Below are 25,192 nucleotides of genomic sequence, written 5' to 3'. Positions count from 1 at the left end.
AGAACCAAAGTTGATAAAAACTCAGAGAATTCTGATAAGAATTCTGAATAAGGACCTGGTGCACGATACACTGTAACAAATAAGATTGGCTGCAAAGTTTTCCAGGTCGGATGCGTAAGACTAAAAACGAGGCTTTCAAAAGAGGTATAATTACATTTTGGTTTAGTATTGATAAGTAAACTTGAGTCAAAGATTGCTGCAACTCCACCTCCTCGGCCCGTGCCTCGAGCAATATGAGTGTTGACATGGCTGGGTGGAGTGGCCTCATTTATGCTGACATATTCTTCATGTCTCAACCAAGTTTCAGTGAGACAGCATATATCAATATTATAATCTGATATTAAATCATTTACCAATATTGCTTTAGATGCTAGAGATCTTATGTTTAAGAGACCACAAAATATGCTTTTTACATCTATAGGCCTACTTGACGTTAATGCTTATTTACCTTAACCCTGAACAACTAAGTAAAATAACAATTCAGTATTAAACGAATGAAGTTGCACGGTTAAATACTTGACAGAATGAATATTGACGGTTTATTTTAGGTGGCTACATTTCGCTTTGCTCCAATGATAATATTTCTCTTGGACCAGTTCTTAATTTGACCAACAATCGGAACTATCATTTTAAAGACAATTATAATATATGTTTTTGACTTGAATGACAGTCTATGCCAGGATAGCCAGATGTGTAAAGTTATGAGATGTAGTAAGTGGGAGGAGTGAGAGATCACGAGATGGATAAAAGAGGATAACACTTTAAGCACCCAGATCATCTCAGTCAGCTGTGCGGCAGGACCACGGTCACTTCCTACCTCATAACCGTGTGTGTGTGTGTGTGTTAGCTGTATGTCTGTTGACATGATTCCTCTTAAGGTGGAAACATGTCCCGTCTATGAATGCCTGGTTACTCATGTGTGCATCTCGTGTGTGTGACCAAGGTTTTGTGCACACGTGCAAGGTGTGTGTGTTCGGTCAGGATGTCTCTACAAACAGGTTGATGGATTTTAGGTTCGAAAGACATTGAGCGACATGTTGACCCACATCAGGGCTCGCAGCAGGAGTCTGTACCCCAGCTACAAGCCCGGCGGGGGGGCTCAGGAGCTCCAAGACCAGGCCGACTATCGGGACTTTGTAAAGCCATGGAGGTCCATGCAGGTCAGACACTCCGTCTTTATTTTGAGTTCAATGTTCCTCCATGTATCCCTTGCTTTCTATATAAACATTTGTTTTTGTATTCGGGATTATGGGAAACGGTATTTTGATCTCTCTGTCTGTACACACAAACAGAGAGATTGACAATAAAGTTGACTTTGATAAATCACATCCCAATGTAATTTACCCGAATACATGTATATTCAGAAATATAGAACCTCTGTATATTTAAAATGTTCAAAACACAAGAATATCCTGTTCTTGACAAGTGATTCTGTTTCAAGGTCAACACACTACTGTCCACTGGTTGGATTACAGGCTAGCTCTTACCTGATGTTCAACATGGCAATCTGAGGACATCCACATAGTCTGTTAATATCCTCTTGATGCCTGACATTAGATCCTAAAGATATTACATAGCTATACATCCAAGAAAAGCAGCAACTTGACACATTTGAGAAGCTATAACGTTTTCCTTTTATGATCTATTGGATATGAATATTGTGGATTATTATTCACTTAAAAACAACTTGAAAATAAAGAACAGCAGAAAATAAAATACAGAATTTATAACAAAAACAACCAGATACATTTTCTGTCCGTTATTCAACTAATTGGTTAAGTGTAACATGCAGAAATAATCCATAAAGGAAATAAATCCTGCAGGTAATACAGACAAAGGTCTACAATATGATTATTAGATGTCTCTTTTTTGTTCGTTTTGTTGTTTAATAACCCAGTGGATGTTAAAATAGTTTAATTATTTCTTGGTTGTAACGTGCTTAGTTTAATCGTTATCGTCTCATTCACCTTGTTCAAAGCTTAAAGTGCTGCATTCATGAACCTTGGTGTTATTTGTGAAGGAGCTGGGCAGAGATATCTATGACATGTATGCTGAGTATGAAAGTGAGGATGAGGAGGACCGGCTGCCGGTGACTTCCTCCCACTTCCTGCTCTCGCCAAACAAACACTTCAATCTCAACATCAACGTCGGAGGAACGGTAACTTTACTCAACTTCTATTTTACAGTGCGTACACGTTGTGTGATATCGCCTTGTAGGAGAAATCGACCCTACTTCCTGCTTGATTTACGAACCCATTTCAGTTTCACGGGAGATTTCCTGCTCATGAAAGTTCGTTTTAACATTTAACTCCACCATGCTGAATTGAAGAAGACTTGAAACTATCTATCGAGACCATCAATTCATTAGGAATATGTATAGTGAGTTAATAAATCAAATGAGGGTTGTTTTTTTCATATACTTCTATACAATCAGGCCTATTTTTGCAAACCACGTTTAATGCACTTCCAGATTTACACGAAAAATAATTTCTTTCAAGGACAGTAAAAGGAATATATTTGTTTTTCAGCGGAGGTATTATGTAGTTTCAGCTGATAAATGAGAGGCATATTAATGGAGACGGTTGTAATTTCCAAAGATCATTCATTATAAGGTGTATTTTTCCGGTCTCCATAACGATTTGAATGTGTTCCAGTCTCACTTTACTTACTTAAATTCTCCTCTTACTTGTCATTAATTAGAGTTTCCTTTCCCCTGATTGTCTCCCTCTCCTCCAGGTGTACCACTTGCCCTACAGGTTAGCAGCCAAGTATCCAAAGACACGGATCGGGCAGTTGGCCACGTACAAGGACCACAGCAGGAAGTTGGATCTGTGTGACGACTACATCGTGCACAGCAACGAGTTCTTCTTCGACCGGGACCCTCAAATCTTCCACAACATCTTCACCTTCTACAGGTGAAAATAAGATGTATTGTTCAATGAAAGAAGTGAGTTTTCCACTTCTCAATGGGATCATTATGGACCTGTGCTTCTGTCCTCTCCATCAGAACTGGAGTGTTGTACATTAAAGACGAGCTGTGTCCCCACAACTTCCTGGAGGAGATAAACTACTGGGGCGTCAGAATCAGAAACAGCCATCGCTGCTGCCGCATCTCCTTCGAAGAGAAGCAGGACGAGCTGAACGAGCAACTGAAGATACAGAGAGAGCTGATAGCAGAGGTGGGTTGGCGGTTTTCTTTTTATGCTGAAGGTTTTTTAATTATTTCCATGGATCACCACAATAGGAATTTATGTTCTCAATGAAAAGGAGTGCTTATCACAAGGCCTGTGTTCAACATTGAACCTTCAGAGTGTTTGCTGAATACGCTTAGCCACAACTCAGATAGAATTAAGCGTGCTGTGGGGATGACTGTGAGTTAGCAACGCCCTTGACGAAAAGCAGATTTTTTCATTGGCTCTTGAAATATAGAATCTGTAGCAAATAAAAGTTCATTGCACTTAGAGACTTTGTTCAGCAAGATACTCTATAAATGAACACCACTTTATGGTTGTTGAAACCAAATGGAAGGGGACGATTCTAATTGAGTGAACTTTAAAGTGGACCTATCATGCTATATTTGAAACATATATTGTAGGGCCATACTTATATAAAACATGTCTGTGAAGTTTCTTTTTCAAAATGCCAAACAGATCATGCTTTTTAGCCATGCCTCATTTCGCTCTATTTGCTCTTTTCCAGCCCTGTTTTTGCAAGGGCTGATTCTGCTTTTGTGGCAGACTACAGCGCCACCTACAGGCCTGGCATATGTACTACAGCGTCTCCAGCGCTTTCGAGCGGTCTCTCATTCCCCTGATAGGTGGAGAGTTGCACATATAGGCGGAGCACCCCTTTTCTGACATCAGAAAAATTCAAATAATAATCAGCCCCGTTTTTAGAGTTTTGGGTACGGAGGAAACGAGAGAGGGTTGTGTTTTCTGACACTTGGTGAGTTCCCTGACACACCGGGGACACATATTATAAAAGACGTACAAAAGTGCATTTTGCGTGATAGGTCCCCTTTTAAATGGTCAGTTCCTTGTATTAGCAACAGTGTGCAGCTACGATATATATACAGTAGCATGGGGATCTTAAACCTTGTTCATTCAACTTCACGTTACCCTGAATATTCAAGGTTCAAGGCTTTTATTAGTCATACGTACATAGCTTCAGTGTTGTTTTGATGATGAACATCTTAGGTCACAGGCTTCTCCAACAGTGCAACTAAAACATTTGAAAAACAGAGCATACTTGAGGCAGTTCTCAGTGGAACACAAAATCCCCTCAACACTAAGTAATAATATTGTGTACACACACATGACTTTTTCTCCCTCCAGTCTCCTTATGTAGTTCTGAAAATAAAGATAAGAGGTCTCCACCTTCGGGCTGCTGTGGTTCAGCAGTCGATGTTTTGTATTGGTACCTGTGAGATTGAGTTGGCAATCTGCTGGCCGAGTCTGCGTCTGCCTGACCTACATTATAAATCACCGCTCCGCCTCGCCGTCTTGACAGATGGAGAGCAGAGAGTAAGCTTGTTTTATTGGCACAGGTTCGGACAGATGTTTCTATCACAGAGGTCCCACGCTCATGCGGTTTGCGTAACAGTTTCTCTCCCGTTGTGTTGTCTTGGCTCACGAGTTGGTGTGTTGCATTTTTTCAGTCCTCAATCCAAAGTGTCCTTGGGAAAGAGATTGAGACCAAAATGACGCCCAAAGGCAGCAGTGTGTGAGCATGTGTAGACAAGCATTAGATAAGAACCTGATAAGCCTCTACCATCAGTGTGTGAATGTGTGTGAATTTTGATATGTAGTGTTTATCTATTTTGAGTCGTAAGACTATAAAGACTCATTCTGACCATCAGTTTCTGATCTGGACATGTTGGTGGTTTTAAACTGGCTTTTTTGTTTATGAAACTGTGCTTTATTGTTGATAAAAGTTCTATTATTAGCCATAGTAAGCCCCTGTTAAAAAAAAATGTATTGTCCCTTGTCGTCCAGATGAAGGAGGAGGAGAACGAGGTGTTATCTGTGTGAGAATGTGTAGACAAGCATTAGATAAGAACCTGATAACACCCTACCATCAGTGTGTGAATGGTAGTGAGTTGTTGTTGGTAGTGAGTTGTTGTTGGTCTATAAGACTGAACTGCTTTTCCTTCCGGGAAAAGATTGTCCCACTCTTGACCTAACAATCAACATCGGCCCCTCTGTTGTTTCCCCGACCCAGACTGCAAGGACTCTGGGTGTGAGCCTAGATAACAACCTGTCCTTCACTGCAAACATCGCTGCTACAACCCGCTGCTGCAGATACACGCTTTACAACATCAGGAGGATGCGTCCCCAGCTGACCCAGAAAGCCACGCAGGTTCTGGTCCAGGCTCTCGTCACCTCACGCCTAAACTACTGCAACTCCCTCCTGGCTGGTCTACCTGCATGTGCCATCCGACCTCTGCAGCTCATCCAGAATGCAGCGGCTCGTCTGGTCTTCAACCTTCCTAAATTCTCCCACACCACGCCACTCCTCCGCTCCCTCCACTGGCTTCCGGTAACTGCTAGAATCCACTTCAAGACACTGGTACTTGCGTACCATGCTGCGAATGGATCTGGCCCTTCCTACATCCAGGACATGGTTAAACCGTACACCCCAGCACGTGCACTCCGCTCTGCATCAGCCAAACGACTCGCTGCACCCTCGCTGCGAGGGGGACCCAAGTTCCCATCAGCAGAAACACGTGGGTTTGCTATCCTGGCTCCAAGATGGTGGAATGAGCTCCCATTGACATCAGGACAGCAGAAAGCTTACACACCTTCCGGCGCAGACTGAAAACTCATCTCTTTCGACTCCACCTCGAGCGATAGAACTATTAACAAAGCACTTATATACTAATAAAGGGCTGGCTTACCTAAAGCCAGTTGAGCAGCACTTGAAATGTTTTGCTCTATGAAACCTGATGTACTTTATGATTCTGTTTTCTTCAAGTTTGTATTTTGTTGGTCGAACGCACTTATTGTAAGTCGCTTTGGATAAAAGCGTCAGCTCAATGCAATGTAATGTAATATAAAGCTGATATTTGACAATCAGTTTCTGCTTCTTTACTTCAGTTGCGTTTAGTTTTTCGTCTGGACATGTTGGTGGTTTTGCCATGGCAGGATTATTCTTCATTAAAGTCATATTATTGGCTGTCGTTGGCACATGTTCAAAAAGATATTTCCTATTCTCTGACCCGGATGTATTTCTGTCCCTTCCAGATGGAGGAGGAGGAGAACGAGGTGTTATTCGACGGCTTGGTCTTCGGGCCGATGCGGAAGAGTATCTGGAACGTCATGGAGAGGCCGTTCTCCTCCGTCATCGCCAAGCTGATGGGCATCGCCTCCTCCCTTTTTGTGCTCGTCTCTCTGGTAACCATGGCGCTCAACACCGTGGAGGAGATGCAGTACAAGGTGTGTGTGTGTGTGTGTGTGTGTGTGTGTGTGTGTGTGTGTGTGTGTGTGTGTGTGTGTGTGTGTGTGTGTGTGTGTGTGTGTGTGTGTGTGTGTGTGTGTGTGTGTGTGTGTGTGTGTGTGTGTGTGTGTGTGTGTGTGTGTGTGTGTGTGTGTGTGTGTGTGTGTGTGTGTGTGTGTGTGTGTGTGTGTGTGTGTGTGTTAAAGCACATACATTCTGTGCAGGTTAATGAGTTGTCAACGTTTTCTTCGATTGCAGGGCTATAGATTGAACTGCTTTTAATCCATAAACAAATAAATAAAAAACCAATGTGTAAAACAACTATAAAATAATAATACAGAAAAGAAAGATCAGTTAAACACAACGTGCATTTTAGCGTGTCAGTTAAAATCTTGATATTCTTACAAACCTAAAATGACGGACAGGGTTTAGTTAAGTAATAAATCTGATAAAAAAAAAATCTTTTTTCATAGACTTCTATACAATCAGTCTTTCTTGAAACCAGAGGATTAGATATCCTTTATTTATTTGTTATTAACCATGCCGTTTGAGAAATGTGACAAAGTTATAATCTTGAAAGGTCAATAATTATGAATAGGTTTTTTTTCCAGTGTTGATAACCATAAGAGTATTCACAGTATTATTAGAATCCAGCGCGATATTCATGGATGTATGTTCTTTTCAAACAAATAGAAGCAGTTCAACAAAAACGGGCATCTTGAATGAAAATCTGGACATTCAAAAAATAATAATTCCCAACTTAATTGTAAAATAAAACCATTTACATTAAAGGTCCCTATTATACTGTTTTTCATCAATATATTACAGCTCTCAGATATATACAAACATGTTTCTGTTTGGCTCCAAACAGATCATTGCAGCATTACCCATAATCCCCTCTGTTTCAGCCCTGTTTCAAAAGTGCTGATTCTCTGTCTGTTACTTCAGATGAAAATAAGGAGCCCCTCCCCACGCCCCTCTGAGAGAGATGTGGTTACAAAGAACTCAATGGTGCTCTAGGAGGAGATTCAGGTGATAAAGTGGGGGGGGTGCCTTGGTTGCTGATTGGCTAATGGTCACACAAGACAACACATCGTTATGACATCATAAAGTGGCCAAAATCTGATCAGCTCATTTTCAGACAGGTTTTTATAGAAATGGATCAAAAAGAGAGAGAATCTTTGTTCCTGAAACTTTCAGAGTCTCTTTCCACAGAGGGGACACATGTTGATGTAGAAGAGACATGAAGAAGAGGGGACACATGTTGATGTAGAAGAGACACGAAGAAGAGGGGACACGTGTTGATGTAGAAGAGACATGAAGAAGAGGGGACACATGTTGATGTAGAAGAGACATGAAGAAGAGGGGACACATGTTGATGTAGAAGAGACACGAAGAAGAGGGGACACATGTTGATGTAGAAGAGACGTGAAGAAGAGGGGACACATGTTGATGTAGAAGAGACGTGAAGAAGAGGGGACACATGTTGATGTAGAAGAGACATGAAGAAGAGGGGACACATGTTGATGTAGAAGAGACGTGAAGAAGAGGGGACACATGTTGATGTAGAAGAGACATGAAGAAGAGGGGACACATGTTGATGTAGAAGAGACATGAAGAAGAGGGGACACATGTTGATGTAGAAGAGACACGAAGAAGAGGGGACACATGTTGATGTAGAAGAGACATGAAGAAGAGGGGACACATGTTGATGTAGAAGAGACATGAAGAAGAGGGGACACATGTTGATGTAGAAGAGACATGAAGAAGAGGGGACACATGTTGATGTAGAAGAGACATGTAGGAGAGGGGACACATGTTGATGTAGAAGAGACGTGAAGAAGAGGGGACACATGTTGATGTAGAAGAGACATGAAGAAGAGGGGACACATGTTGATGTAGAAGAGACATGAAGAAGAGGGGACACATGTTGATGTAGAAGAGACACGAAGAAGAGGGGACACATGTTGATGTAGAAGAGACATGAAGAAGAGGGGACACATGTTGATGTAGAAGAGACATGAAGAAGAGGGGACACATGTTGATGTAGAAGAGACATGAAGAAGAGGGGACACATGTTGATGTAGAAGAGACATGTAGGAGAGGGGACACATGTTGATGTAGAATAGACATGAAGAAGAGGGACACATGTTGATGTTGAAGAGACATGAAGAAGAGGGGACACATGTTGATGTTGAAGAGACATGAAGAAGAGGGGACACATGTTGATGTAGAAGAAACATGAAGAAGAGGGGACACATGTTGATGTAGAAGAGACGTGAAGAAGAGGGGACACATGTTGATGTAGAAGAGACATGAAGAAGAGGGGACACATGTTGATGTAGAAGAGACATGAAGAAGAGGGGACACATGTTGATGTAGAAGAGACATGAAGAAGAGGGGACACATGTTGATGTAGAAGAGACATGGAGAAGAGGGGACACATGTTGATGTAGAAGAGACATGAAGAAGAGGGGACACATGTTGATGTAGAAGAGACATGAAGAAGAGGGACACATGTTGATGTTGAAGAGACATGAAGAAGAGGGGACACATGTTGATGTTGAAGAGACATGAAGAAGAGGGGACACATGTTGATGTAGAAGAAACATGAAGAAGAGGGGACACATGTTGATGTAGAAGAGACGTGAAGAAGAGGGGACACATGTTGATGTAGAAGAGACATGAAGAAGAGGGGACACATGTTGATGTAGAAGAGACATGAAGAAGAGGGGACACATGTTGATGTAGAAGAGACATGAAGAAGAGGGGACACATGTTGATGTAGAAGAGACATGGAGAAGAGGGGACACATGTTGATGTAGAAGAGACATGAAGAAGAGGGGACACATGTTGATGTAGAAGAGACATGAAGAAGAGAAGACACATGTTGATGTAGAAGAGACATGAAGAAGAGGAGACACATGTTGATGTAGAAGAGACATGAAGAAGAGGGGACACATGTTGATGTAGAAGAGACATGAAGAAGAGGGGACACATGTTGATGTAGAAGAGATATGAAGAAGAGGGGACACATGTTGATGTAGAAGAGACATGAAGAAGAGGGGACACATGTTGATGTAGAAGAGACGTGAAGAAGAGGGGACACATGTTGATGTAGAAGAGACGTGAAGAAGAGTGGACACATGTTGATGTAGAAGAGACATGAAGAAGAGGGGACACATGTTGATGTAGAAGAGACGTGAAGAAGAGAAGACACATGTTGATGTAGAAGAGACATGAAGAAGAGGGGACACATGTTGATGTAGAAGAGACATGAAGAAGAGGGGACACATGTTGATGTAGAAGAGACATGAAGAAGAGAGGACACATGTTGATGTAGAAGAGACATGAAGAAGAGGGGACACATGTTGATGTAGAAGAGACGTGAAGAAGAGGGGACACATGTTGATGTAGAAGAGACATGAAGAAGAGGGGACACATGTTGATGTAGAAGAGACATGAAGAAGAGGGGACACATGTTGATGTAGAAGAGACATGAAGAAGAGGGGGACACATGTTGATGTAGAAGAGACATGGAGAAGAGGGGACACATGTTGATGTAGAAGAGACATGGAGAAGAGGGGACACATGTTGATGTGGAAGAGACATGAAGAAGAGGGGGACACATGTTGATGTAGAAGAGACATGAAGAAGAGGGGACACGTGTTGATGTAGAAGAGACATGGAGAAGAGGGGACACATGTTGATGTAGAAGAGACATGGAGAAGAGGGGACACATGTTGATGTAGAAGAGACATGGAGAAGAGGGGACACATGTTGATGTAGAAGAGACATGGAGAAGAGGGGACACATGTTGATGTAGAAGAGACATGGAGAAGAGGGGACACATGTTGATGTAGAAGAGACATGGAGAAGAGGGGACACATGTTGATGTAGAAGAGACGTGGAGAAGAGGGGACACATGTTGATGTAGAAGAGACATGGAGAAGAGGGGACACATGTTGATGTAGAGGAGACATGAAGAAGAGGGGACACATGTTGATGTAGAAGAGACATGAAGAAGAGGGGGCACATGTTGATGTAGAGGAGACATGAAGAAGAGGGGACACATGTTGATGTAGAAGAGACATGAAGAAGAAGGGACACATGTTGATGTAGAGGAGACATGAAGAAGAGGGGACACATGTTGATGTAGAGGAGACATGAAGAAGAGGGGACACATGTTGATGTAGAAGAGACATGAAGAAGAGGGGACACATGTTGATGTAGAGGAGACATGAAGAAGAGGGGACACATGTTGATGTAGAAGAGACATGAAGAAGAGGGGACACATGTTGATGTAGAAGAGACATGAAGAAGAGGGGACACATGTTGATGTAGAGGAGACATGAGAACGTGGATTTTGCATAATAGGTGACTTTTAAAACAAACTGTCTAAAACTTGACCTGCTCATTGTTCTTCCAGACGCCGGCGGGCCAGCTCAGCGGCAGAACGTACGGCGAGTACGTGGAGTCGTCCTGCATCTCCTTCTTCACGCTGGAGTACCTGCTGCGCCTGGTGTGCACCCCCGACCTCAAGAGCTTTTCCCGCAGCGTGCTGAACACCGTGGACCTGGTGGCCATCCTGCCGCACTACCTGCAGATGGTCCTGGAGTGCTTTGAGGACCAAGACACACAGCTGCACTCGGAGGAAGTGCAGACCGTGGGGCGGGTGGGGAAGGTAAAGCTGATGGGAGAGGGGAAGCGGAGGTGGGAAGGAGTACAAATACTTTGTTACTGTACTTAAGTTCATTTTTCTGGTATCAGTACTTTACTCCACTACTTATTTTTCTGACGACTTTTTACTTTTACATACTCAACACAAATACCTGTACTTTCTACTTCTTACATGTTGAACTCAAATACCTGTACTTTCTACTTCTCTCATTTCCCAAACAGCTGGTTCCTTTAGTCTGAATGTGTGTTGGTGCGTGGTCATTATTCTTTAGAGTCATGGCGTGCCTATTGATTTGAACACGATCCGTGTATCCATCACTTCCTGGTCTTCTCTAAAGAAGAGGGACCAATGGAAACGTTGCCGTTGTTCAGCATGGAAACATTCATTAGCTAACAATGACATTATTGTTCTATTGATATAAAGGGAGGTCAGGTACTCTTTAAAACAGCTGCTAGCTATGGGTACTTTTTACTGAAGTACTTTTCAAAGCCCTCTTTACTTGAGTAAAGACGTTTAGTCAGTACTTCTACTTTTACCAGAGTATTTTTAAACACGAGTATCTGTACTTCTACTTGAGTAAAGGTGGGGAAGATGGGATGTTTGGACTCGTCTCACACAGTTCTTCCTCTGGGTTTTTCCGCAGGTGGGTCAGGTTCTCAGGATCATGCGTCTGATGAGAATCTTCAGGATCTTGAAGCTGGCTCGACACTCGACCGGCCTCCGAGCCTTCGGATTCACACTGAGGCAGTGCTACCAGCAGGTGAGACATACAGCTTGTGAAAGAAAAGCCATATCTATACATGGATACCAAAAAAAAGAGGAATTGATTTTGGAGTATTTTATAGTATGAACAAAACACACAAGGCTTTGCCAAGGTTCAAAATGCTAGAGAATATGTTTGCTTAGTTTTCATTGCATGGTACGGCTCTGCATGACTTGAGTCCCGTGTCTCGCTGGAATTCAAGACTCTACATTACACATATGTATGTTCATCTTCAGGTTTATATCTGTACTTTGGGATTGTAGCCTTTGCAGAAGATGTACATGCTCACTACAGGAAAGGGAAAACCCCAAAAAGCAAATAGATGGGGCCCCTTGACATCTTGAATTCGGATGAACTAAAAACCCTTAATTAGTCTCCTGATTTCGTTAACTCTGCTGAGGACGATGGACTTTGACCAAGGTTGTGCTTTCCTCAACTTTTGCTAAAAAAAAGAAAATAGCCAATGATGTGAGAAGAGCTCTGCCTTCCCATGCAGTTGGGATGCAGCATTCGATTAGAAACAAGTGTAGCCTGGATGTTTAGTTAAGAACGAAGACATTACATTTACGAGGGAATATTAAACATGTTTCCTTGTTCAGGTGGGCTGCTTGCTGCTCTTCATGGGCATGGGCATCTTCATGTTTTCAGCCATGGTGTACACGGTGGAGCACGACGTTCCCAACACCAACTTCACCTCCATGCCGCACGCATGGTGGTGGGCCGCCGTGAGTCCACACACATAAACATGAACACAATGACGTTCAAACAACATGTTTTCTATCTGTTGTGTTTGTGTGCTGGGGGATTACAATGGTAATCCACTGGGAGGCAGATCAGTGCTCAGTCTTCCCTGACTAACACCATTATCTTCCCGGATGATTTTCCTTATACATAACTCCGCATGGCAGCACCCAGGGAAGTAAGCATTGAGGTTAGGCGTTACAATATTTTATTTTTGTATTGACTTTATTGGTCCATTCATGTTATTTGTTCAGACTCATTTTTGTACATGCCGTACAGTAAAACAAGACAAAGAAACACACCTTATCGAATGCCTTGAATCACATACATACTTATATATAACTGTTTTGCAATCAGCTTATTATGCAAGTGTTTTATAGTTTTTCTCGTATCCCCCTTTAAAATTATTATTATTTATTTTATATCTATATCTTTTTTCCCTTCAAGTCAGTCTGATATGTAGAATTTGTAGGTTTTTTAGATTATAATTTTTTGATTTGAACTGTAACCCATGCTATTCGTGGTAATACATTCGTTTACACTACCTGTGACTGCCTCACAATAAAAGCCTGTATTTTTATGGCTTTATAAAATGTATGAATTCATTTCCGACAGTAACAGCGAAAACTACTAAAGAAAGACTTGGATTACATTTAATTTTTATAGTTCATTTCACAATATAAATTGAAAACACTGAATATCTTGAATGTCTTATATTGTGAAATTATGTTTAGGGAATTAGGGAAACGATGTATGACATTTGAAAACATTACACTTATTGTTCTCCCCCAAGAAAACACATTTTTAATTAAGGTCACACCAAGGGCAAAACGTCAAAATGGGAAATCCTTGCCCTGAAAAAAGAAAACGTATTATAAATATTAATAATAATAATAATACACAACACTTATATAGCGCTTTTCTAAAAATTGAAAGACGCTTCGACAGAGATAACACAACAACAAAAACAAAGAAAATTACAAAAAGAGACAAACAAAAACTGAAGAGAGGGGTGGGGGGGGGGTATTGATAAATATTTTGACAAGTGAATATATTGCATCGAAAGAAACTGAAAGGTCTTTGGAATAAGAAAGATGAGCATGTCCTCAACATCTCATTCGGTCTTAAGTATTTCCACGTGTTTGTCTAATTTATAATATTGTCTGGTTTTGTCTTTAATCCCCCAGGTGAGTATTTCCACGGTGGGCTACGGCGACATGCTCCCTGAGACCAACCTGGGCCGTATCTTCGCCTTCGCCTGCATCTCCTTTGGCGTCATCCTCAACGGGATGCCCATTTCCATCCTCTACAACAAGTTCTCCGACTATTACACCAAACTCAAGTCCCACGAGTACGCCGCCGTCACCAAGGCCCGCGGGAAGGTGCACTTCGCCAAGAGGGCGGTGAAGAGGTTTCACGACTGCTGTGAGGACGTCGTTCAGCCAAGGAATTCCCATCTGCACACAACAAGGTTTTAGATGTTCACAGTAACATGTGTGGGAGGTAAGGAGTGACAGTCAGAGATGTGAAATGAACCAAAGACTGACTATGGACATGGTCAACATGACGTCATATGTTGGTTTCTAAACTCTCAGTTTGGCATTTTGGCCATCTTGGATTTTTGGAGGCAGTAGTTTGAGAGGCTGGAGCAAAGTGCAACCAAACTCTGGACAAGACACTATCCTGAAGTGAGAAGACACAGAGACGTAAAATGGGCAACATAGTGGAAGTGGCCTGTCAGTCGGTCACAATTGAATCCCTAAAGCATTCCCTGCTTTAAGGGTTATTTCCATTATTAATAACATCATGCTGTATTGAAGAAGACTGAAAACTAGCACGGGAGACCATAAACCTGTCAGGAAAAGGTTTACTGTGGAAATAAATCAAGTGAGAAGTACGTCATTTTCTCAGAGACTTCTATACAATCAGGCTTATATTTGCATCCAGTGGAGTTGCAACCAGTTGCTGCTTTAAATGAACTGTCTGTGACATTCTGTACAGGCCGTTGTTGTTGCAGAGTAACCTTTATATCCTTCATCCTCCATATTTGCTTATTTGTGCTATCTCAGCATGCATTGGCAAAAGGTGACGGAGAAAAACCCTAAATATATTGGTTAATATTTTTATTTATACTCATCATTATACTATTTTTTTAAATACCGTAAATCTATGCTAAAGTTGTCTGTATCACAATCATCATCTCCCCCCCCCCCCCCACACACACACTCCATTAGTCCCTACAACCCACAAGTAATCCAGGAATCAGGAGTGCATGGCATGAATGGGTCAGAAATAGATCATAGGTTGAAGAGTGGACATCTGGACGACAGCATTAGACCTGTTTATCTTCCCCATGCATCTCTTTAATAATAAACCATGTTTCATACTGAATCCCAAAGCTGTTTGACACAATCGACATTCAATCAGTCGTTTTAGCTGCTGTCATATGAACAGTTACTTTATGGTTAAAAGCAAAAAGCATTATAAGGTGATCAGGATTTGGTGGAGGTACTCTATAGGAAATGTTGCTTTCTTGCAGAGTAACATTAGCAAATGGCTAGCAGTCATAGCTCAACACTTAATATAAATCCACCAAGAGATAAGCTTAGCACAGAGACTGAAATCATGGCTCTGTTTAAAACGTTTTAAAATAACTCATCACTGTGACATTTGCCAAGAAACCAACAGGAAGTAAATTCTCCTGACCATTACATACATAGTCTGGCAAATAACTGCCCTTTAAAACACAGGCATTATTTAACAGTTATGTTCTACCAAACAGGTATATAATCTTGATTGGTGAGATCTGCTGGAGGCTTGATTTTGTTACCTGATAAACCAGGCTGCGTTTCACCATGCTTTCTGGCGCTATGCTTGTCTAATGGCTGCAATTCGTAGTATAATCTAACTCTTGGCAGAAAGGCAAGAAAGCACATTTGACAAAATGCCATGATATTAATGTGAAGCTATAGCCAGGAGATTATAAAGATTAACTTCCAGACAAGAAGCACACTCCAGGAAGTGGTTCTCACATCACAAACAACAATGTGTTATCTTTTGACAGAGGTATCAATAGTTACTGCTTTTACGTAAGTGATTGTTAAATACTCAAATGTGAATACAATAGTCTTTATTTTGCAGATACAATTAAAACACATGATACAAAGAGGACTACAGTACTGGAGCAATACAGACGGATTGTTTTTATTTGTCCTGTTGAACAGATGCAGCTGAATCCAAAAACAGAATAAAGTTATTTTCACCATTCTGCTGCTCTGAGTTTCTATTAACTGTATATCTCCTTTGCCGTTAGACTACTGTCAATAAAAAGCCTTCAGCATCCCAAAGGGAAAGAAACTGAGTCATTGGGAAAAATATGGCAAAGTGTGTTTACATTAGATGTATAATGTTGACCTGTTGTCTTGTTCAAACATCTTTCATTTAATTATCAACAGATACATTTACACACAAATTCACGTCCATGTTTCCATCAGGGACGGACATAACAGAGATCCAGGTCGCATACACCTCCTGAAATCGTTCCCATTCGCAGCTTCAAGCGTCTGCAGTCTTGTTTCTCTGCTGCACAGGAAATGATACGATGACATCACCAGTCTGTTTGGAATAAAGTCTCTACTTGTTGAGGTTCTCCAGCAGGATCTCAGCTCCTTTGTTGTTGGCGAGGCTGCTGAGCTCTCCTTTGATGGACTGCAGCGCCTCCTTCACCTCCGCAGCCACAGACTTCTCATAGCTGTTCAGGAGGCTGCAAACAAAACAGTTTCATTATTTATCCATGTCATGCCTAGTGTTGCTCACATTAATGAAATGTTCCCCATTAGCACAGCTGACAGAATGTGGAAGGACAAGAAAAATATATCTTTTTTGTTTTAAGCGTTTAATTGTTTTGAGCATCACACCTCCAATCTCTAATCTCCATGGGGTTGTTATGGCAGAAATCTCACGCTTAAAATCACAGTACCCTGACAAGTACAGATACTACTAGAGGGACATTTGTGGTTGTGTGTGTGTGTTCTCACTGACCTGCAGAGCACCATGGCTCCTCGGTTGACTTTGACCCAGCTCTTCAGTTTGTCAGTTCCCACTGCGTCCACCAGAATCCTGCTGAAGCGCTCTGAGAGGAAAGACATGTTTTAGTTATCAATATTTTAGCTCATAATCTTACATTTGTTACCCTTGTCTCAAAAACGTCCCTGATTTCAATTTAATTTGGTTAATAAAAAAGAAAACGTTTGGGCGCAGTTTTGCAAATGAATGTATGACTTCATGGCCTGGCAGTAGGTGTGTGTGTCTTTACCTTCCTTGCCGGCCTCTGCCAGCGTCATGTCCTGCTCCAGGAGCCACTTCAGCACCAGGTGTCCTGCTGGGTGCTCGGCCATGTGAAGCTGCAGCAGAAACAGGAAGTCAGTGCGAAGAACAGCAGACGTTGTTTTGGAAAGCCATTCATTGTGATGAGAACCTCCATGCTCGCTTCTTCTGATAACCCTCCCCACACACACACAAGCACCCCTACCTGTCCGTCTATCCCCCCTGGAACTAGATCCTGATTGGCCAGCTGAGCCACGGCTGTCATGGCGGGCCGCAGATCCCCGCAGGCCGACGCCAGGATGTCACTGATGGTGACGCTGGACGCCTTGTCTATCACCATGGTGTCGGCGTTGGTACGGAGATGCTCCAGCAGCGGGGGGGAGACGACCTCCAGCAGCTCCTTTCGCCGGACCGCCATGTCCTTTTTACTGATGAGAAGGAAACAAATCTGATGTCACTCCGCTGCAGCGTTTACATCCTTCACTACTGATGTCCTCCCTTCAGGAAGCCGTGTGAATGAGCACTTTCCCTACCATGAGAAGTTTAAATGTTTATTTGGAAGCAGTTGGTGAACTTGCTTGCTAGTTGAAGGATAGACAACCCCAATTAAAAAATGGAAACTATCCCTTTAAGAGCAGCAGGGGGCATGTGATTGGCTGAAAGGTGAGAAGCTTGAAAATAACTCCATTGTCATAAAAAGTGAAAGCAAATTGGGATAAAACGTTGTTGGCAAAAATGTAGTTTTTATATTTTATTTAGACATTTGTGACGAGTTACCTGTGTGTGTTCCCGTCTCCTCGCGCCAGCACCTTGATGATCTCCGGCAGCAGGTGAGCGGGGTCTCTGGGGGTCAGCAGGTACAACAGAACCTTCTTACCGTATTTATTACCGATGACCTCATCCAGAGACAACAAGACTTCCTGCACAGGGAAACAGGCGAGACTTTTAGATCATAACTACAACCTGATCACATTAGCCATTAAATCATAGTTGAGTTTGATTTTGCACCATCAGAGCACGTGGGCTCAGACTCACAGAGAGCACGGCCTGTTTGACCAGCTTGGTGTCGTCCACACAGTCGAACATGGCCAGAAGAACCAGGTGACCGAACTCTCCCTGTGGACAGAGAACAGACACATGAACATCAGGAGTTCAGGTAAGATATTCACTGATGAGTTTAGATATTTATAAATGCAACCTTTTCTCCAAGTAAATACATATAATTAAGAGTTGTGTTCTCTAAAATCCAACGAGGCAACACAGGTACAGACGGCTTGTTTCTAAAATGAATTAATGGCATTGAGAACTCACCGTGGCAAACTTCACCATGTAGGTCTTCATCGTTTTGATGATGACTTTTCTGTCCTGAAACATGACAAATAAAACTGCTGTTCAAGACAAGGACATGATTGGTTGATGCATTTAGTTCTTGGAAAAAAAGCTTTTTAGCTGTGGTATTCATTTCCTGTGAGGCAGAATTAATGACCAGAACTAGTTTGAAAATATATATTCATGCGGGAATTTATCGCACCTAAAATTCGGCAAGTGTGTTGGGCATACAAGTTTATCTTCATTATAAAGAATACATCAGATGTGTGTGTGTGTGTGTGTGTGTGTGTGTGTGTGTGTGTGTGTGAAAAAACACACCTTGGCCGTCCCGAACCACAGACAGTTCATGGCCACTCGGGCTCCGTCGTGTGTGTGAGCCATGTAGACGACTGACTCTCTGATGGACTCGATCATCTCCTGCTCACACCGGAGAGAAGAAACATGTCATTCCATTCAACAGTAAATACACTTTAAAACATTTATATTCTTGTTCTTTGAAAGTGTAACATTGGTCTTGTTTTACTGCTTTTCATTGATACATTTACTTTTATTTGACAGCACATTGTATCCTTCTTAATAAAGAAATATATACAATGTGTTAGATGTCAAAGAGCTGCTCACCGTTCTCTGTTTCTCGGGTGCGAACAGGAAGTAGTCCAGGAAGACTTTGTGGACCAGAGAGTGCTTGATGACTTGTTCTCTGAAACACAACCACAGAAGATGGAGTTACCTTGTTTTTCATTCAACATACTAACATACAATCAACACGGGTGACATTCAATCACATGAATGAGAAGGAGAAACAGCTTTTTATTTTCTTTGACTTATCCAAGAAATGATAACTAAACATTGTTGGTAAGGAATCAAATGTCAACCGTTAAGACTCCAAACATTAAGAAACTGTTCAAATGACTTGTCTCAAAGGTTACCAACTAAAGGCAGTGACATAAAACACGCTGCCTTACTTCTGGGCCATGGGAGTGAGCGTCTGCTTCATCTCCTCGATGATGTTGGCCAGCTTGTCCGGGTTCGCCTCGGCCACTTTCTCGATGGTGTTACACACTCCAGACTGAAACACAGGAAGAGGAACGTTCAGGCACTCGGAGCAGCAGACACAGTGACATCATCAACACTGCCCATCATCATAGTGTGTGTGTGTGTACCCTGCAGACGGTGTAGGTGTTCCCGTACAGCTCCTCAGTGAGCATGAGTCTCTGCGCTAACACGGCTTTGTCGTTGTAGGCGTACTCGATGATGGACGAGGCGGCGGCGTGACGAAGCATCGAGCGCACGTGACCTTTGAACGTTTTCATCACAGCCGCCATCAGCTCCTTGTTCCTGTGGAAGCACACACACACACACACACACACACACACACACACACACACACACACACACACACACACACACACACACACACACACACACACACACACACACACACACACACACACACACACACACACACACACACACACACACACACACACACACACACACACAACTATTTTTAACAGAGTGGTGAATGAGTCCTAAAACCCAGTCGGGTAAAGGTTGAAAAATCCCATTGGATCTTTGCGATGCTAACTTCCAGCTCAGCTTACAAAAATATGTCGTCTATGCACTCCTCGATATATATATATTGATATATATTCAAGTCTGATTTGAAGACGGACATCTTCTTGAAAGGAATAGAAGAGAGCACTATGAGCAGACTCACCCATACATCAGCATCTTCTTCACCACGTGTTTGCCGTACTGCGACTTACACAGAGCGATGATGTCATCTGTGGGAGACAGGAAAATACTGACGGTTAATGTTTTGTTTATTAGCGGCTCGTATATAGAGCTGGAGTACAGGTCAGCTGACCCTCCAGCCGTCACGTGGCAGACGCTGCTGATCAGGCAGGACGTGAACATGGAAATGATTCAATTCATGGATGCGTTTCCTTTTTAAAAGAATGTAGGATATTGTCAAAATGTTAGAAATGCAGCCACCTCTCTCCACTGTGAGATGGTATGTTCTGGAAGTCATTGATGCAGAGTAGATGGCTTGGGCTTTTATTGTGAAAGTAAGGTCGTGAACCCAAGGCTAGTGTGTATTGAGAGTCTTACAGGGAAGTTTAAAAACCCTTAGCTTCCTGAAGTGTATGAAAACTTCAGTATGTCAATTTAAACGTAAGGTTTATTCACAATTGTCTGATGATGTGAACACAAAACAAAGTCCATGAAGCACACTCACCTTGGAGCTCATCGAAGACCTCCTGTCTCTGCTCGTGGCTGCCGAACTGTGTGAAACACTGGAGAACTCGCACCGAGTCGTGAGCAAACGCCATCTGGGGGAAAGAGAACAGTGAGAAATGACTGTCAGACAGATTTCATATTAGAAGTTATTTCCTGTCTAACTACGTTTGACATATTAGACCATTTTAAACGTGTCTGTGTGTGTCATCAAATCGCAGCTATTAACTTGGCAAGTCCAAGAAAGTATAATTATCCCGCCGCAGGATAAAGGAAAAAGTGTAACAAAAAAGGGGAATGTGTCTACTGGTTGAACGGCACCTGGCAGCAGGACTAAAGTAAAGTGCATCCAAATAAAGTCTTAAGACACTGATGTTCCAAACCCTTTGATTGACAGGCGACCTGCAGCCATTTAGCCGACATCACATGTTTGTTTTTCATTCAAGGGATTCTGTTAATGAGCCCTGTAGTTCCTGAGGGGGCAGAGTGAGGCTCACCTGCTTGATCTTCCCGCGGACCAGTTCGTGAAGCTCCCCCATCAGTTTGGTCTTCAGCTCTTTGTCACAATTCTTCCTGTTGACACACACACACACACACACACACACACACACACACACACACACACACACACACACACACACACACACACACACACACACACACACACACACACACACACACACACACACACACACACACACACACACACACACACACACACACACACACACACACACACACACACACACACACACACACACACACACACACACACACACACCATCATCAGTCAGTCAGTCAGTGAACAGGAATATTACATCATCTATTAATATGTTCGGCCCGTGTGTGGTTGTACCTCCTGAGGTCGCCCCACAGGCGTTTGCACTGACGGATGATATCGAACATGTCCTTCCTCTCCGCGTGCTGCCTGCTGTCCTTCAGATCCCTCTTCGCCTGCTGCCTGTTCTTCTTGATCTCCTCCTCCGTCAGCCCCTCTGTGTTTGGCTTAACTTCGCCATCCTTCAACTTCTTGGCCTCTGGGCCTGATCACACGCAGAAAACGCTCACAATGTGTCCGCACTTCGGTGATAAACAACAGTAATATTTAGGCTGAATCCAGAGGAGCAGAATTGAAGGCTTTACCTTACAGCTTTGAGCGGAGCAATGTGTACAGCAACTAATCAAAAGTCCATGTGCATGTTATTAATATGGTCAAACAGTTAATCAACATCACAATATTGGTAAATATTAAATAATATTGGCAAAGTATGTGAAAATATGATGGATTAGCTTTTGTGGTGTTGCATAGATTTCCAGGCCTACAAAACAGTATTTTTAAAAAATGCATTTGTTTGGTATATATCCTCCTAAAAAAACACCCTGATCATTTTAAATATATCTAAAAATTATAAATTCTTCCAATATAGTAATCTCCATACCATTCAAAAAAACATTTCAGTTATTTCTCCCAAATTGTGCAGCATTAATGATTGATATCCTTTTGCTAAAGATAAATAAAATATATTACTTGAACTGCAATTATAACTCCAAGTTTACTTGTGGGAGAGTGACATCACTACGTAACACTCGCACTTATATTGGCTAGCTCCAACACATTGTACTTGAAAGACTAAGTGGCATGACATCTCTTAGCGGTTGACCAATCACAATAGAGCCGGCCAGCTAACCAATCAGAGCAGACTGGGCTCTGGTTTCAGACGGAGGGTGAAAAGAGGTGCTGCAGCACAGTATGAGAACAATAAAGAGCTTTTTGAACATTAAAGCATGGAGACGTGTCCCAGTAGAGACACCAAATATCAACCTGAAAATGAGCATAATAGGGCCCCTTTAATTAAGCCATGAGGAGTAAATGACTAAATTTTGCAAAACCTTATTGACATCTTTTTAAAGTCAGCATGTAGAGGTTTCCTCACCTTCCCCTTCTTCTTCATTTTTCGCCTTAAATGGCATTTTTCTCTTCTGCGGACCAGGCCCAGCTTTGGAGAAGGCAGGTTTGTAGTCTTTGTTTCCGCCATTTCCACCCTTCCACGGTTTGCCCCCTGTGTTGTCATACGCTTTGAAGGGCTTCTTACCGGCCGGTTTTCCTCCAAGTTTGGTCCCCATTGAATCTGGACAGAGTGAAACATGCCAATGTCAAACCTGGTTGAAAGTGATGCTGTATAGCTGGTTAATGTTAACTAGAGCTCACCTTTTCCTTTCTGTGTAAACTTCTTTCCACCTTTAGGAGAAAAGGGTTTCTTCGATTTAGCCTCCATTCTAAGGTTGTACCCCAGAAAGACAGCAGCAGAAGACAGATTAAATATACAGAAATAATGCACAATCCCACATTTTTCCAGGCCTATCTCTTGAGTGAGCAGTTAGTCTACATAAAGTGAACTATCTGCAGAAAGAAACACTTCCATAACACATTTCAAAATCAATATCACAATCTTTTACTGCTAGGAGTATCTTAAACTTAAGTATTCGTACAAAACTTGCAGGAAAACGTATATTTCAAGACTGACTGTTTCTGTATCCTTCAATACTCAAGCAAATGTAGCTGGTATTCATTGTTTGTCACGTTTAATGCTGCATATTTCTTCAATTTGGTTTGTTTTCTCTCACTTGGATAACGTTGTAAAGGTGTTGCTACTTTTGCCAATGCTAGTTAACATAGCTAATAGCATAAACAATATCTGTCAACACATCTTAATAACATACATATAACCCTACGCCACGGTTTTTTGTTTATCTCTACTTTAAAGACGAACAACAACAGGTATATACAACATTTTACTGGTGACTTACATTTCAGATAAACACACGCTATCGCAGCTCAGTCCCATGCGTTCTGCGACCAACACGGTTTACGGCACCACACCATCCAACCAAACTGAAGCTTCGCTGCCGTAAAACGTAGGATGATGCGCTGCCAGCATGTTAACGCCGTAAAGAAGCAGGACATCACGCTTTACAAATATGTATCATTACAATAAAATCTGTAATCTGCTCAACAAACGTAAATATTAGCGACAACAACGTAGTGTTCAATAATAATTTTTCTAGCGTTTTAGGCATGTATAAAGAGCGTTCACAGCCTGGAACGGCCATGTTTACATCTATGGTTTGCCCTCTCGGTCACCGTACAGACATCGTCACTAAGGATACAGAGAGTTTAGAGCTATGATATTCATAGTTTAATGTTGTATTTCTACCCGAGTGAATGATTCAAATAACCAATATTAGATATATGTAATTTGTCCATGTGTCTAGAAATGTTATACATTCTTCATCCCAAGATAACACTGAATGAACTACATTAACCAGCAGGCTTTGCGGGAGAGTCACTCGACTTGTTGCCTGGCAACACCCCCAAACTTAAACGGATGACTTGGACAGTCAAATGTAAAGGTTTGACCATAGGGTTTGTTTGACGCGTTAAATATGAGGCAACATTCACGTTAAAACATTTTGGTAAGTGCTATTTTGATATAGAATATCTAAAAAAATTGTTTCCACCGCTGTCTTTTACGTTATATTCAGAGTTGTTTAAAGCTTAACGTTGGTTCGGTGAAGTTGGAAATAACGTTACTTTTGAAAAATAAATTGCCCTCTTTATTTTTCAAAGTGCAAAAACAGAGAAGCAGGTGAGTAAACAGCGGACATGTCGGAAGAAAACAGAACTACTGTTGGTGAACAGACTGAGGAGAGAGAGACTGCTACACAGGATAACGGTGAAGGTAGCCTAACTGTGGACGTTTACCTGTATAACGTCAACGTAACGGTCAGATAGCATCACCTTTTTTAGCTAGCGTTACCTAGCCTTAGCTAAAGGCTTTTAGATGAACATGTGGAGTTTGCAAGATGAGAACTTTAACTTAAAATTATTTCAGTATATTTTGATGCTTGTACTTTTACTGAAGTGCAATTTAAATGCAGTAGTGTTAACAGAGTATTTCTACTCTCTGATATTGCTACTTTTACTCTAGTAAATTATGTGAGTACTTATTTCACCACTGGAGATAAGTGAATGAAATGTCTCTAAAAGTAGAAGCATTTAAATATGTGAATGTGAGATGTAAACAACTCTTAGTTAAGTTAGTTAGTCAGTCAATAAGAAACACAAGTAGTGACACTGTTAGTTAACTTGTAGTAATGCAGTCACATTGTCATTTAAGAAATAGCAGATGGATGCAATAGACATTTTAGTTTAGGATTGCTGAGAACAGTCCAAGTGCGTGAGCTGTAAACAGTTGAAATAGCAGATGGTATGTAAGCACTGACCGCAGTGGAACATCAGTTGAAGTGTAAAATCTAAAAGTAAAATAAAAACGTGTTGATTCACATACAAATAACAATTTAACGAATTAAATCATTGGTGCCTGGAAGCTGCTTCCAAATGTCTGTTCAACCTCTCCCTTGTCTAACAAAAGATTGTATGCATGCTATAAGTGTTGCTGGAGTTTAACCTCTCCAACATTTTACTCCCTCACGATAAACACCCAGTGGTGCAGCTTGAGTCTGAAAACGGATCAACAAAGCAACTCTCTGAGTACTACAATTATGAGGAACTTCACTCCAGACCATACATCACACCGGACTCTGCAATCCCAGAGAACCTCCTGCACCTCTGGTATCCTTTATCATTGTTCTTAAACCACATCTCCTACAACTTT

At 41.9% G+C, this 25,192-nt stretch overlaps 3 protein-coding genes across 4 annotated transcripts in view; 2 read left to right on the top strand and 1 right to left on the bottom strand.

Annotated features, from left to right (window-relative positions):
- The first annotated feature begins 1,034 nt into the window (after positions 1–1,034).
- Positions 1,035–15,887, top strand: kcnv2a (potassium channel, subfamily V, member 2a). The gene is made up of 9 exons (XM_034096425.1): positions 1,035–1,160; positions 2,021–2,158; positions 2,737–2,915; positions 3,008–3,179; positions 6,243–6,434; positions 10,865–11,119; positions 11,760–11,876; positions 12,479–12,604; positions 13,808–15,887. Exons 1-9 carry the CDS (start codon positions 1,035–1,037, stop codon positions 14,096–14,098), a joined length of 1,596 nt encoding a protein of 531 aa, XP_033952316.1. The 3' UTR covers positions 14,099–15,887.
- pum3 (pumilio RNA-binding family member 3) lies at positions 15,734–23,429 on the bottom strand. Its single transcript, XM_034096020.2, has 18 exons — positions 23,325–23,429; positions 22,726–22,793; positions 22,451–22,645; positions 21,373–21,559; positions 21,014–21,089; positions 20,518–20,611; positions 19,996–20,062; positions 19,439–19,613; positions 19,241–19,344; positions 18,897–18,975; positions 18,594–18,692; positions 18,258–18,311; positions 17,982–18,062; positions 17,724–17,866; positions 17,152–17,374; positions 16,936–17,023; positions 16,662–16,752; positions 15,734–16,383 (listed from the first exon to the last, which is right to left on the bottom strand). Exons 1-18 carry the CDS (start codon positions 23,360–23,362, stop codon positions 16,254–16,256), a joined length of 1,992 nt encoding a protein of 663 aa, XP_033951911.1. The 5' UTR covers positions 23,363–23,429; the 3' UTR covers positions 15,734–16,253.
- A 429-nt stretch (positions 23,430–23,858) lies between these two features.
- Positions 23,859–25,192, top strand: part of LOC117456452 (cilia- and flagella-associated protein 44) — a 35,213-nt gene continuing 33,879 nt past the window's right edge. For both annotated transcript variants that reach the window (XM_034096345.2, XM_034096344.2), the window contains exons 1-3: positions 23,859–23,990; positions 24,145–24,256; positions 25,023–25,149. In XM_034096345.2, coding sequence (XP_033952236.1) covers positions 24,181–24,256; positions 25,023–25,149 — 203 coding nt within the window. In that variant the 5' untranslated portion in view covers positions 23,859–23,990; positions 24,145–24,180. The remainder of the gene's footprint in view (positions 23,991–24,144; positions 24,257–25,022; positions 25,150–25,192) is intronic.

Source organism: Pseudochaenichthys georgianus, chromosome 12 (assembly GCF_902827115.2).
Source record: "Pseudochaenichthys georgianus chromosome 12, fPseGeo1.2, whole genome shotgun sequence".
Taxonomy (NCBI): Eukaryota; Metazoa; Chordata; class Actinopteri; order Perciformes; family Channichthyidae; genus Pseudochaenichthys; species Pseudochaenichthys georgianus.
Note: the sequence above shows the minus strand (reverse complement) of the source record. Positions and strands in the feature narration are given on the sequence as shown.